At 42.8% G+C, this 14,763-nt stretch overlaps 2 protein-coding genes across 2 annotated transcripts; one reads left to right on the top strand and one right to left on the bottom strand.

Annotated features, from left to right (window-relative positions):
• Positions 1 to 5: 5 nt before the first annotated feature.
• On the top strand, positions 6 to 3,506 carry nphs2 (NPHS2 stomatin family member, podocin). Its single transcript, XM_031574944.2, has 9 exons — positions 6 to 172; positions 587 to 1,042; positions 1,274 to 1,377; positions 1,467 to 1,539; positions 1,636 to 1,718; positions 1,802 to 2,005; positions 2,165 to 2,220; positions 2,310 to 2,388; positions 2,843 to 3,506. Exons 2-9 carry the CDS (start codon positions 676 to 678, stop codon positions 3,119 to 3,121), a joined length of 1,245 nt encoding a protein of 414 aa, XP_031430804.1. The 5' UTR covers positions 6 to 172; positions 587 to 675; the 3' UTR covers positions 3,122 to 3,506.
• Positions 3,464 to 14,543, bottom strand: axdnd1 (axonemal dynein light chain domain containing 1). The gene is made up of 25 exons (XM_042708817.1): positions 14,334 to 14,543; positions 13,983 to 14,158; positions 13,732 to 13,835; positions 13,251 to 13,353; positions 12,446 to 12,531; positions 12,292 to 12,348; positions 11,889 to 11,997; positions 11,518 to 11,639; positions 11,292 to 11,432; positions 10,853 to 10,957; positions 10,509 to 10,629; positions 10,172 to 10,273; positions 9,800 to 9,966; positions 8,265 to 8,334; positions 7,835 to 8,069; positions 7,364 to 7,580; positions 6,924 to 7,017; positions 6,411 to 6,613; positions 6,073 to 6,163; positions 5,491 to 5,634; positions 4,930 to 5,139; positions 4,632 to 4,751; positions 4,446 to 4,531; positions 3,987 to 4,117; positions 3,464 to 3,623 (listed from the first exon to the last, which is right to left on the bottom strand). The coding sequence occupies exons 2-25, from the start codon at positions 14,106 to 14,108 to the stop codon at positions 3,484 to 3,486; spliced, it is 3,084 nt and encodes a 1,027-aa protein (XP_042564751.1). The 5' UTR covers positions 14,109 to 14,158; positions 14,334 to 14,543; the 3' UTR covers positions 3,464 to 3,483.
• Positions 14,544 to 14,763: the final 220 nt, after the last annotated feature.

The following is a 14,763-nucleotide window of genomic DNA, read 5'->3' as shown; positions in this document are numbered from 1 at the left end:
TTTCATTGATTGGACCATTGTATAAAACTGAATGTGACAACATGTTTTTGATGAAAACTTAACATTTTCGGAACGACCGAGGAGTACTTGAACACTCACTGAAGAGTTGCACATTTAAAGGCTATTGGGAATCCGTGAGGTCATGGTGTATTTATTGCGTATTTTATGGCTGGTAAGTTATAGTTTGCACATGTATTACATTTAATTAATTTAAATTGAATTATCTGGGAGTATTTCCTCTCTAAAAAGAAAACCACGAGTCTGCACTTTCCAAGGTGATGCTTGACTCCTCTTTGTAAAAATAACAAAAGCATTGGTCATCGTCACAACATGAGCAGAGCAACCATCTCTCAAGGGAGATGTATTTAAACTGTTTCGCTTATTTGTAAAGTGGGGTGGGGGAAGTTAGTAAAGAGAGTGATTTAAATTATCTTGCATGACACACAGGCTTGATTGAAGAATGTTTTTGAAGTTGTTAAATTACCTGGTGCTTCAATGTCAGTGTGTTAAGGGTTGTATGTTGACCTTAACATATGCCCGCCCAGTCTTTTTTTCTGCCTATTGCAAGCTTCTTCCACTTGTGTAGTTCTTTCAGACCTCAGAAGTCGGTCTGAACAGACTGTTTCTGGTGCTTTGATGAAGATATAGCTACTCTCTGTCACTCTTTGAGCTGACATGCCTACTTCAGTAGACAATGGAGTGGAGAGGAGGGTGAAGCCTGAGCATATCCACCACCACACTTCAAGACCTCTGAAGGTCAAAAAGATGGACCCTTCATCTGCAGCTAAAAAGCATCATCATAAAGTCAGCAGGTCATCCAAGCCACCGCAGCCACCCAGGAGAAAAGACAACGTGAAGGATAGGGAATCACTGACTGAGGAGCAGTCTCGGGCAAGAAAACCGTCAGCTCCAGAGGGAGAAGCTAAGGTGGCAAGTACTGTGGTGAATGTGGACATGGTGAGAGAGAAGGAGGAAGAGGAAGAGGACGAGGAGCAGCACGAGGAGTTATTGGGGCTTCTGGAGAGTGGCTGCCAGGACGAGAGTAAGTGTGCTTTAAGTTCTTCCATTGTTGGTGTTAGTAGGAACTGGAAAAAACACTAAGCCCATACAGAAATGACCGTAACCACTGGTCAGTTTTGCAATGCTAAATCATAGAGCGGTGCAAAAATATCAAATACATTACGCTTGAATCTTCACTAAACTTTAGGAGAGTTGTATAATGCTCAGTTCAAACAAATAGAGCCAATAATATGACTGCCATTTCTACCTACAGGTGTGAAAGCCAGACATATGGGTGTCTGTGAGTCTCTGCTCTTGGGGTTGGCTGTCACAATAATCATCTTTGTTTTCCCTCTCTCCATCTGGTTCTGTTTCAAGGTAAAAAAAATGTACTTCTACATGTCTAAAAACAAAATATAAAATTGCTTATAGATGTGCTAGACCTGAACAGATTTTCTTTTCATTAGATAGTGAGAGAACATGAGAGAGCAATGATCTTTAGACTCGGACATCATCTTCAAAGAAAACCCAGAGGACCAGGTATAGGTCTGGTTTTGATAAGGTTGTACAACAGATGTGGCTTAAGACTCTGTAAACTCAAGCATTTTGTTTTGTTTTGGTGTTTTTGTTATCTAGGGCTAATTTTTACCCTTCCATTTTTGGATGTTTGCCATAAGATTGACGTTCGATTAAAAATGCTTAAAGTACCCACTCACACAGTAAGTCCATTTAGTGCTACAAAACAATCCATGTAAATACTCTCTCTAAATGATCATGTCAGTGATGCTTGGTTTGTGTCTAGGTGGTAACCAAAGATCTGGTCAGTACAGAGCTGAGTGCAGTGTGTTACTACCGTATTGAGAACCTGTCCTTGTGCTATGCTTCACTGGCTGTGGTCCCAGCTGTACTGGAGGGTTTGATGCAGGTCTCAAACAAAGAGATCCTTGCCCATCACACTTTCACAGAGATACTGCTGGACAGAAAAATGATTGCTCAGAAGATTCAGGTATCTTTCATCTCCATGAAATTGCTTTTCATTTTCAACCTGCTAAGCCTCCCAGTTCTAAGTTACCTTTGATGTGTTATATCAGGAACCTGTAGTTAAGAATGTCCTTTAATTTCTATTTTCTAAAAAGAAAAGTCTCATTTCTAATTTCTCTCTCAGGTTTCTATGGATTCTGCTGTCTGCATGTGGGGAATCAAAGTAGAAAGAGCAGATATGTAAGCAATGAGAGATATATGCAGTCCAGTCACTCAAAAGACTCAAACTGTTCTTGTTGTAATGTAAGCTTGTGATCGCTCTGTTTCAGTCAAGACGTTTATCTCCCCCCTGAGTTGCAACACAACTTTGCTACTGAAGCGGAAGCCAAAAGACAGGCACACGTCAAGGTCGGAACTTTAACACCAACAATTCATTAAAGGATGATCCAAGATCACAGGGTTATTAGTTGTAGCAGCTGACATCAGATGCACACTGTGACTCGTAAATGGATTAAGTTTGATTTATAAATTATGCATTTCATATGCATCATATCTACACAATAATTCTTATAGTCCAGTGAATGGACTATGGAATGTTTGTCCAAAAGGAGTGTCACGCATGGCGCTGTCTCTGTTGAATTTCAATATAAGGGTTCTGAGTTCATTTGAAAATGTTTGTAGGTCAACATATTGCTTCAACATAATTTTGACATGTCAGTGTATTTAGTCCCATGGCATTGAGTGTTATACCATAATGCCCAGCTCATTCCTACTAGGTGATTGAGTGGTATCCCCTAATGCCCAGCTCATTCCTACTAGGTGATTGAGTGGTATCCCCTAATGCCCAGCTCATTCCTCCTAGGTGATTGCAGCAGAGGGGGAGCGGGCAGCCTGTGAGGCCCTGAGGGCTTCCACCGACGCCTTCTCTGGTTCCCCTGCCACCCTTCAGCTCCGCCTGCTTCAGCTCCTGCACAGCCTGCAGACGGAGCGCTCTGCCTTGGTGCTCAACCTGTCCTCCGGTCTGCTCCCACTGCCCAGTGGCCTCTCCAGCCTGGCCAATAACACCCTGCATCCGGTCACCATGACCCATCCGAGCCCCTCAGTGGGTGACACCGATAACCAAGATTCCCCCATGATGTGAGGGGTTAGGCGTGCATATGATTCTGATTCTTCACTGATAAGCTTGGACTGTAGGCTACTACAACGGCAGAGATCGGTGCCCAGTGAGCTCTCAATGAGAGCTTGCGGGTGCACAAGCTAACGGATACACTTTAGCACCCCTAGTGTATAATGCAATTGTGGATAATCTCATGAAGTGCTCATGTAGTGCATTGATGAGTAGACTTGAAAACCATGTTTAACTACACAAGGACACAAACATAAGCTGGCAGACAGTTCTTTTTCTTTAAACATGTGTGCTAAAGACACCATTTTTATGACCTGGTTAGGTGATCACACAAATGCTTGTATAATACACAACACCTCATGAGCTGTCATTTATTCCTAAATAAATTCCCTCACACAAAGATCCACATCCATGTGTGTTTTTTTAGCGCCTTTTAGTGACATGCCTGCCACTGCTTGCAGATGCCTTCTTCCCAACGCTCCCCACGGGTGTGGCCCCACCGTTGGCTTCGGGGCCACTGCAATGCCATTAGAATACAGAGGGAGTTGGATTAGCAAACACTTGTTTTTTTCCAAACCAGAAATTTGTCATGTTATTGAATGTTATTGTGTTTCTGCAATCCATCATAAACATTTTAAGCAAGGTACACAAAGCACTTGTCACAACAGTGTCTATACAGCTAAAGGAATTGTGCATACCACATATAGATCAATATAAAAATGTGGTTCTTCTGACATAGTTAAAGAGGTCTAAGTTTGTATAAACGGGCTGGATCTTTAGGAGGCTTTTCTGGTGTGATGTGCTGCGATATGATGTGTGATGTGTGATGTGTGCTGCGATGTGATGTGATGTGTGATGTGATGTGATGGCGGCGGCTCACCCTTGGCCTCCAGGCTGGGTTTGCCCTCCAGTTTGCGCTCCAGGTCCTGGATCTTCTCCAGTGCGGTCTGCAAAGCCTCCTCTGCCTGCAGCGCTCTTGTCTCGGCTCCCTGAGCACGCGCCTCTATGTCCCTACAGCAGACAGACAAGAGCACCACCTCTAACCAGCAACCCGTATTTACACCCACATTTGTGCTGGCACGCATTATAATGTATCTGAATGAACACGTTAGCACCAATATACAATTAAAAGGCAGAATGAAAATGGATTGTTGCCCTTTCATTAATGTAACAAAATTGCCCTTGCCCTGTTTCATTGATCAGCTTTGTAACTGATGTAGTCTACTGTTATTGTTACAGTCATGAAAATGCTAATTAGTATCTGATATAGGGTGTTATTTTCATTTTTAAGGTAAGAATAGCTTTTTTTAAAGACAGGTCTTAAAAAATCCAAACATACAGTACTTCCTGCTTGAGGGAGCCCAGTGTTTCCAAGGCATCAAAGGCCCTCAGAGCATTCGGTGTTTGAGGGCGCACAACAGTAGTCTACAAACACAGCCAAGAGTAAAAAGAGTCATGAGACATGCATTCTGTGTGCCTACTGGTTTCTGAGAAGATCCCAAAGCATCCGGAACATTCCACATACCTCCTCCAGTGGCACTTTGTCCTCCCCCAGAGTTCTCTCAATGATGTTGCCATCGTGGCCAATTAGTTTCAGGATGCCTCCCTCTGTCTCGGTCAACTCCACACCCATCCCTTCCTCTTGCTGTGGGTGACCAAGGTCATTGAAATGTGGAATACACGTCATTGTTTCATTCCAACACAGGATCTTACAGTACATGTGTATATTTTGCGCAGTTACTATTTCTGTAACATTTAAATGACCTACCAGATGTTTCCTCAAAACTCACTAATGTGTCTGTTAATGTATAAATATGACAAACCTCATACTGATCATGTTCTTCCTCCTCCTCCTCCTCTGACTTTTTTCCCTTCTCCTCCTTCACCTTGTTCTCCTCTATAATTTCCTCCTCCTTCACCTTGTTCTCTTTCTCCCTCATATTCTCCTCCTTAGCCTTCTCTTCCTTCTTCTCCTCCTCTTCGTGGTCTTTTGCTTTCTCTGTTAGTGTGGGTCTGGCTGTCGTCACATCCGTCTGTTGATATATCACATACGGTATACACATTTAGAAACACAGTCTCGTACATACCATCTCATAACCATTGTAACAACAACGTATAATGTCAATAGATGTAAGATCATATGTAGTGTTCTTTAACTATTTCAAGGTAAATACTTTTATAAGCTTTTTCACATTAATGTTGATGGCACATGCTCATGTCAAAGAGAGAAAAGGTCTAAACATTGTTCACAGCAATGCTGGACTGGGAGTATTCAACTGGACAACTGAGTACATGACACTTTCAACATGTTGTGACTGGTTGGAATGATGTAATACGTGTAGTGTACTAATGATGAAGTGTGTACTCATCCTTCTCATCCTCACCAGAGACTCATAGCTGGCTGATAGGCTTGGGCTTTCATCCCTGAGCTGCAGGGCGGCCCTTCCTGTGACCTGCAGCTGCACTGGGCTCCCCTTCACATCGGACAGCAGGATGCTACAGGCATCCACCCACTCACCACACTCCCTCTGACCAGTGATCACACACGTACACACACACACACACACACACACACGCGCACACACACACACACAGCACACACACACTCACACCACACACGTACACACACGCACACGCACACACAGACACAGACACAGACACAGACACAGACACAGACACAGACACAGACACAGACACAGACACAGACACAGACACACACACACACACACACAAATACAAGCACAGACACAGACACAGACGCACACGCACACGCACACGCAGACGCACACGCACACACACACAGACACACACACACACACACACACACACACACACACACACACACACACAAGCACAAAGAGATGGAGTAATCATCTGATCATCAGGTGTGTTTTTGTCTCAATAATGAGAGAAATAATATTCTAAATTCTAGACTAGCGGTTCTCCTTGTACATTGAAGCTCATACCTGGAGCTTGTTGAGTTCATACAGTTCATTCTCTGTCTCATCCTGTGACATGTTCTTCTTGACCTCCTCCTCCACAATGGCTTGACATGAGCTGAAGGGTTTGATACACCACAGTAATACTAAAGATTACTTTCACCCAAGGGTTAAACTTCAAACAATGAGGAAATGAAATGTTTCTAACTACTGTTTCATTTAATCAAGACATTGTATCTGCTACATGAAAATGACCATGAACTGGGGTTCCATAACAAACACCAAATGAATGCACTGAATGATACATTCAAATGTAATGTACTCTAAATGAGCAAGTAGTTTGGGACATGATCTCATTAGATTACCATGTGATGTATATGGAGAAGTAGTCCACCTTCTGAGAGACATTTTTGGCATCCTCCTCCAGTTTCTTGATCCGGCCCTCATTCACATCAGTGGATGTGGGACCTGGGACTGGTGATGGGTCTTGGTCATCACAGTGATCTGGCACCATGATGAGCAAGAGGTCTACCATCCAGCGGGTCAGCATGGTATGAATAGAACTGACCTACACAGATTCAAAAAGAAACATTAGAGTGTGATAGGGTGTATTGCTACGCTCAATGAGTAGATAACACTGAGGTATTCCTACTCTGAATGTGTTTTTGTGTGTGTGTGTGTTTTTGTGTATATATATATATATATATATATATACTGTATATAGGGTGCTTTGGGTAACAGGATACAAAATGATTACTCATCACAGTATATGTAAGCTCACAACAGAAAAGCAAAGCAACTGAAATGGCTGCTGTCTTGATCATGTTCTTAAGAGAGACGTTGAGGCAAAGAGACATCACACACTGTGCAGCGTCTACCTCATCAGACAGCCTTAGATTTTCACACTCGAAGAAGTTGCTCTGAGTGGCCATGAAGTCCTGCATCGTGCTGAAGATGTCGTCGATCGCTATCCTGAAAAGAAAACAACACCGAGACACACGTTGGAGATTCACCCCTGGACCAGATGAAAGATGAGCCTATATATGCTGAGCCTAACGCTGATGCTATGCTATATAAAATGAGTAAGAACGGACACATAAAAACAAATCTACACACTAGAATAGTGTTACCCAGTTGAGACATAGTTGGGTGCACATAGTGGAACATATACGCACATGAAGTGGCTGAAATGTTAAACCAAATGGTTAAGTTGGGTGCGCACGGGTCAGCTCTACATCCTGTTTGAGTCTTGTTACCATGACGGCACGAGTGTAGAAACTGTCATGAGAGCAGCACACTCCAGGCCAGTCCTCCTCACCTGTTTTCAGGTCTGCGTTTGAGCCGGTCAGTCTCACACTGGACGCTGTCCACCAGCTGCATGACCTTGTCTGCGGTCTTGTTCCAGGCGGTCAGCCCTTTGTCCAACCTCAGCCAATCACAGTGCGGCAGCCCATCTGCCCGACCACTAAGAGCCTTCAGTCTTCTGATCCAGAACTCTAACACACCCACCAGGGACATCATCTCCTTGTGAATGCCTGCAAAATATGTGAGAGAGAAGGTTATACTTTATCACACCTACATGACAGCTTCAATCATTTGTAGTATGATAATAGAATCTATTTCTAAGAGAAATCAAATGTGTTTGCAGTTTGCAATGTGAGAAAATGTGTTTGCAATTCTGTTTCTGTGGGCCTTTTTTCATTGTATGAGTGATGTATCTGTGAAGTGGTGAAAATGGAGACTGTTTAGACTAAAAACAGCCTGTGTGTTTCCATCTCCAGACTCTCACCACTCTCTCCATTGATGCGTATGTCCATCTGCTGTTGAAGTTCAGAGACAGAAAGACCCAAGGCTTTCATGGCTGCCTGGCCCTTGGGTAGCTCCCCGTCTGAAGCAGGGTGTCTGCGGAAGATCTGGTGCCCCACGTCCACCCAGGCCTGCTGCAGCTCTACGAGTGTGTGTATGGTCTCCTGGCCTGAGAGCAGCTCCTCCCCACCGTAGCGCTCACACTGGGCAGTTAACATCTGCAGGAAAGAGATGTGGGAGAGATTGCTGAAATAATCTGCACATGCTTAATCATGTACGTATGTATGGTACACATGATCACACACACACACACACACATTTACAAAATCCTCTCACATGCATACAATCACACAATCAGGCTTGTAAAAACAACTGTGAAAAAATAAGAAAAAAACAATCATCCAAATCCTCACCATTGACCATTCAGTCAGATCAGAAACTATCATCTCCTCTGATGCCGTGTCAAATATCACATCTGGTTTCCTGCAGAAAATATGCAGTGGGATCAAATCTCCATGAGACAGGGATGACACAGATAAGGTTACAGACTTCATCGCATTCTTTCATAAATAACCTTGGCAGGGATGTTTATGATGAAAAACCAACTTTCCTGACACAGCCAAACATTAAGCAAGCGCAGCACAAGACATAGCAAGACAGCTAATTAGTTATTACTGACAAGTCCAACAGAAATAAGGCCAGCCCAGCATCTGACTGGCATCCTTTTGTCTCTTTTAGTTCATGCCAACGAGTAAAGGCCAGTCCGAGACTGACTCTTGTTCAAGCTCTTGCTCGGTTACACTCTCTTTTTCTATTCCTCCGACAACGTCTTCCTCGCTTTCTTCATCGCCTCTGCCATCAGACAGAGAATATTACGCTAGCTTCTTCTTTAATAGCTAGCAGAAGGGTCTAGTTGTTGTGTGAGGTGGTGCCATAAAGCATTACATAGTTCTCGCAAGAGGGTGCAATACCGGGCGTGCTGTGGCAGTGGCACAGACGCTGTTTTCTCCGTATTAAAAGTTAGTGTACCACCAAAATGATTTGAAGCTGTTTTTAAGGTCAAATTGTTACATAATGTTGCTTTAAATCCTTCCATAACATTTTAAAATTGAAATGGTCGTCTTTCACCTGTTGAAGCGGTCAAATCATTCAACCTTTGGTTACTTGGGGCATTTCTCAATATGCTGCTTGGGCCCCGATGCTCTAGAGAGGCCTATTTCTTTTCAGTCACTGTATAGTTACAATCCTTTACTTGTCATTCATACCTGATGTAATTGTGTTGTCTTACTTAATCACCAGTTTTCTGCTGTACATATGTTGATATGTTGATGATTTACTTGTCATTCATACCTGATGTAATTGTGTTGTCTTACTTAATCACCAGTTTTCTGCTGTACATATGTTGATGTCTCTCTGCTTTGTTTAAATTCATTATTATGATAGTGTATGTCCTGTATAAATGTTAGTACTTGTATACCTATATGTAGCATTAACTCTATATTTAGTATTGTATTCAAACATATTCTTCTCTTCAACTAATAATCATTTAATATATATTTGGAAATAAATGCCAAGTAGTTATCTAATGAAGCTCATGTTGTTGCTTATACATGTACATTTCACAAAATTCTCAAATTTATCACAAGAATATTTCTGTAATAAAGTCACATTCATCCTCATAATCACTAGATGGGTCTCAAAACCGCAGAACGTAATTCACACCCTATCGGTATATAGCCACCGCATCCAAAAACTATAGTTCCTTACTTTTTTTTTTACTTAGAGTAAGATACACAACAAACTTTTTAGTCTATTGTTGCCAGAAACAGAATTATTGAAGACAACACACTTTTCTTGGAACTGAGACTGTTAACCCGGCTTTCACCATAAATTAACTCGTGTTTTGTCCAGTTATTTCGTTTGACTGTCTATGATTACTTCCTCTTACTTGAGGTTGGTATGGATGAGGTTATGCCAGTGATTCATGCCCTCCTGCATGGCTTTGATCTTGTCACACTGGGTGGATTCGACCTCTTTTAGCTTCTGAACAAAGTCAGTCAGTTGCTCTTTCCATCGATCCAGCAACTGCATGATACTGTTCAGATCCTCAGAGTCCTGCAAAGACAGGCAAAAGACAAGACAGCACGCTTCACACATCCTGATACAGGAGGTGCAATATTATTTTATTAAACATAATGTTGGGCTGTTTAGAAGAACTTTGAGGAGTCCGATTTGTAGAAATTCAATGCAGAACACGCTGTCCTGTTAAATCAGTCAGTGTTAGACAACCCTCAAAAATCAGAGTTACAAAAAGTCTTACCTTGGATGCAAGGAAGACGGTGAAATGCTCTGCAGTCTTGGTCCAGGTTTGCTCACTCACATGAAGTCGACTGACCAGCTGCAGATTATTTAACTTTATCACCTGTGTGACAAAAGTCACAAATTAAGACACACATTAGCTCAGTGTACATAACCGACATACAGTTTATCTTATCTCACAAGTGTTGGACTATGAAGGGAACAAGACAGCAAGAGGACCAAAAGGATTTATTTACGCAACTCACACAGGGAGTGGGGATCAAAAGGACTTTGCTGGGCTGCTTTCAACAGATATATATGTCTGAATTAGCTACATGTATGTGTGATGGCCAGCTGACCTTCAGTGCTAGGCTATAGGTGACACTGCTCCAGAGATCGCGCTCATCCGTCAGCCGGAGCACCTGCACTTCCAGCCTACGCCGCTGCATCTCATACAGGTCGTGATACTCTCCCACCGTACTGCAGCCGGCAAGAGGAAGAACACACCAGTGCTATTAGTGTTAGCTGTTTTTATTCATTTACAGGATTAACACACACAGAAAGAAAATCATGTCCATGAAGGGAAAAAGTAGTAATGTTTTAGTAATGAACCAGGTGAATTTACTCCTAAGTTCTACCAGTTGGTTCCAGAACGGTAATGGCAAACAAGTGCTTACAAACATTTAGCTTGTTGCTGACTCACTCCGAGTTCCGCTGTGACTGGTCCAGTGCTTTGGACAGCTCCTTCTGTGCTCTCTCCGCCTGCTGCGACACATCCTCATCATGCTCTTTTATCTTGCTCAGCTCTCTGAAACACACACACACGCACAGTGAGATGCGCGGAATAGGAGCTTGTCTAAACTTGTACAAACAAAACTGATCTACAAATCTGAAAGCACAAACGTGGTATAGTGTACAATAATCATGAGCGTTATGTCATAATCATGACATGACAATCATGTGTCTTAATGGTCTTCTGGAAAACACAATTCTTTAAGAACTAACAACTATTAATACTAACTATTTAAAAAAAAATGTGGTCTGGTTTGCGGCCTGTCTGCCAACTTTATTCTGAATGTGCTGTCAGATGCTTCTGGCAATAGATGGCAGCACCAAAGCAGCTCCACTAAAGCCATGCTTACTGATTGAGTTGTGCAATGGACTTCTTGAAACAGACGATCTCATCAGTCAGACGGCGGTCCAGAGCACGCAGGCACATCATCTCCTTGTGCAGGCCCCGCAGTTTCCTGGGGATACGGTCGAGCAGCGCCACATATCTCTGTCTGCATGCACACAAAGGTTAAAGTTCATGTCATTCGTATGGCATTAGCGAGACCAAATTCACCGTTAAGGAGGTGAGGTTCAGACCTGAGCTTGGCCAGGATCTGGCCTCTTTCGGAACACTCCACGCTGACCTGCCGGATGACCTCATGGAACACAATGTTGTAAATGTTCTGCTCTACCTGCACCAGGTCCAGCAAGCCTTGGATCTGTCAGAGGTGGTACACAGAATGCCACCGATCATGGAATAACCCAGCGAGGAGCAAAACAGCCACAAACACCAATGTAAATATAAACATCATGACCCCAATGACCCTATCATTACTTCTCTACAATGAACTTGTTTTGCCTAAAATGTACACATTCTAAACAGCGGACACCTTGAACATCTAAAGTGGATAACTGAAAACACACTGGGCAGGTGTTGTGAGAGGTCTGTGGATCCAGGGGACTCTTACCTGTGAAATAACCGTCAGCTCAGTGCTGTCTAGATTCACTCCTGCCTTGTCCAGCATCTCATCCATGATTCTCAACAGCTGTACTGCCTCCAGTCTCCCACTGGGCTTCCTGTCAATCAGACACAGACATGGCCAGTTTCCACTGTGAATGCTTTATCTTGTCACCATACAAGAGCCCTTAAAGGATATACATTTTTTTTTGCACAACCCTTTTTCAAACAGAAAAACCGGGTCTTCACAAATAAGACAGGGATACTTTTTTTTAAATGTACCTGCTGCTTACCCTAGGATCACCTTGTCCTCTTCATAATGACTCCTCTTCAATATGGTATAAAACATGTTTATATCCTTACTTAGTATACTGTTTCTCAGCCCAAGACAACATGACTGCAAGCTCACTTACATAGATGGAAAGATCCTCAGCATCTTATCCTCATCCTCCAGAAGAACAGTGTATTTACTGAAAACAAAGAGACAAGATGGGGCTTGTGTAATAATGTTCATAATCTGCAGCAGAAACTCAATGATATGTCAGGACAGAGATAATGTTAGCTCACTCCTCGTAAAACTCAAGGCCCATCATTCCCTTGTTCTTCACAATATGGTATTCCTCAGGGATGAGTGTCTCCATTGGACCTGTGGTCTATCAGGGAAATACCAGCACATATTCTGTTTAAAACCATGAGCAAATCTCATCTTGACTGTTGATCGAGTAAAGGACATTTAAAGTGCCTTGCCACCACCTGTTTTCTCCCAGGCTTCTCCAAACGCGTTAAAGGCGCACTGTGTACGATTTAGTGGCATCTAGTGGCGAGGTTCCAGATTGCAACCAACTGAATCCCCTCCATCACCCCACCCTTTCCAAGCATGTAGGATAAACTACGGTGGCCGTCAATTGCCATACAAATTTGAAATGCCCTCTCTAGAGCCAGTGTTACAGTAAGACCGTTCTGGGCTACTGGGGAAACATGGCGGTTCAACATGGCAGACTCCGTGGAGGAGGACCCACTTCATATGTAGATATGAAGGGCTCATTCTAAGCTAATGAAAACACAACGATTCGTAATTACAGATGATTATACACTGATATAAAACAATTGGGTTCTATTGAATTATTTAGCTGTTTCTGATTGGACGAGAGACGTTCCATGAGTTGGAATATCCAATATGATATTGAAAACACAATTACTAACACTGTATTCCTTTTCTGCTAATAATTCCCCCTTAAATCCTACACACTGTGCCTTTAACCAGGTCTAACTCAGAGCCAGCCTCTCTCAGGGAATCACCTCAGAGGAGCCAATCAGACCATTAGAACATTCCTGATGGATGTTGAGAGTATAAATCAACTTTAAAGCTTGCCTTGGGTCCCCCGTGGGAAGGTAAACTGCCCCTGTCTGGCATGGGTGGAAGAGGAATATGATCCTTCTTGGAAGCCACTGCATCACAAAGAAAAGAGACGTCTCTGTTGAGAAACACAAGCACAGAAGCACTTTCATTTGTTTGAATTCAAAGATGACACACCAAACATACGATACAGAAAGACCTGGGGGGTATTCCGCGTACGTGGTTTAGTGACAAACCTGGATAAGTTAACTCAGAGTAAGTGGTAAACATCCTAATAGAAGAACCCTCTGACGTTGTTTTGCTAGGAGAATGAACCAATGGGGGTTCTTTTATTAGGAGGTTTACCACTTACTCTGAGTTAACTTATCCAGGTTTGTCACTAAACCACATACGTGGAATACCCCCCAGATTGCCTGGCATTTTATTTGCACTACAACTGAATAGCTAAATAAACAATTAAATTGCAGTTGTGCAAACAGATTAATTCTGGTCACACCTGGAAGCTCCAGTCAGTGAAACTGGCTGGTCCAGAAGATACTTGTATTTCTTACGCCCCTGAGGATGATGCCACACTGGATCTGGGCATCGCAGGCCATGGATCTAAGAGAGGCAAAATGTATCGAAAAATTTAAAAAAAAAATCTAAATACAGTAATGCAACCATTTAAACACAAAATTATTTATTAAAGCTGATGTCATGTTTCACCAGATTACTTCATCCTACACGATTTTGAAAAATTAAACAAACCTTGCAGAGTTGGGACGTCTTGCTAGCCTTTGAACATTCTGCTTTACAATATGGGTGCGCTGCAGAGGTGAGGGTGGCCAAAAGCTCCTCTGGGATCATGTCTCTACGAAGCGGGACTACCTGCATCGCTGATCTCTCTGTCTCTCCTACTTTACTTTGTAGATCAGGAAGTTTCGCTGAACATACGATGGAAGCGAGGAAAGTTAACACGATATACAATGAGCAAAGAGAGGCAAACATGAAACCATACATTAGCAACATTGAATAGCCCGCCTTCAGCTTCAACCCGTAGTATGCTGGATTTTGAGGTAAACTCAGTAAACACACACCGTCAAAGTACTGATTACTTACTTTTATCACACTGAGAAGATGCAGGGGAACGGTTTAATTTCGTTCTTTCTCCCTCCTGTTTAGCCCATACAGAAGCCTGACTTGACTTTGTCAGCGCTGACATGATAGACAGCAGATCATTAACAGCTGCAGTTCATTCGAGAAACTGTAATGAGTGGCACAATGTCAAATGTATGACATTTCTGAGTTGAGTAGTTTTGTGTATTTTCATGTCCATTTTCATGTCCAAACGAGAGCACCAAAATGTAAAAAAAAAAAACTACTTTGAGTCGCTACCATGAGTTACCAAACTGTAGCTATCTTCCGCACTCATATTTCTCAGCTGTTACTAAGGGCACCACTTGCGTATCTATGGAAAACAAAAGGTTGCACTCCACTGCTCTCTACATAGCTCTGCACTGCTCGTGAGACAAGAAGGGGTAAGAGGGCA

Source organism: Clupea harengus, chromosome 10, assembly GCF_900700415.2.
Source record: "Clupea harengus chromosome 10, Ch_v2.0.2, whole genome shotgun sequence".
In the NCBI taxonomy this organism is placed as follows: domain Eukaryota; kingdom Metazoa; phylum Chordata; class Actinopteri; order Clupeiformes; family Clupeidae; genus Clupea; species Clupea harengus.
The sequence above is the reverse complement of the archived record's forward strand: the minus strand, read 5'-3'. Positions and strand labels throughout refer to the sequence as shown.

What these genes read in the sequence shown, in the direction of transcription:
- nphs2 (XM_031574944.2), top strand. Translation starts at nt 676, where the DNA reads ATGCCTACTTCAGTAGACAATGGAGTGGAGAGGAGGGTGAAGCCTGAG. An exon ending in GAGTGGCTGCCAGGACGAGA is followed by an intron (nt 1,043 to 1,273) that starts GTAAGTGTGCTT and finishes TTCTACCTACAG; the next exon opens with GTGTGAAAGCCAGACATATG. An exon ending in TGATTGCTCAGAAGATTCAG is followed by an intron (nt 2,006 to 2,164) that starts GTATCTTTCATC and finishes TTTCTCTCTCAG; the next exon opens with GTTTCTATGGATTCTGCTGT.
- axdnd1 (XM_042708817.1), bottom strand. Translation starts at nt 14,108, where the DNA reads ATGCAGGTAGTCCCGCTTCGTAGAGACATGATCCCAGAGGAGCTTTTG. An exon ending in CCTATAGCCTAGCACTGAAG is followed by an intron (nt 10,274 to 10,508) that starts GTCAGCTGGCCA and finishes TTTGTCACACAG; the next exon opens with GTGATAAAGTTAAATAATCT. An exon ending in AAGAACATGATCAGTATGAG is followed by an intron (nt 4,752 to 4,929) that starts GTTTGTCATATT and finishes GGTCACCCACAG; the next exon opens with CAAGAGGAAGGGATGGGTGT.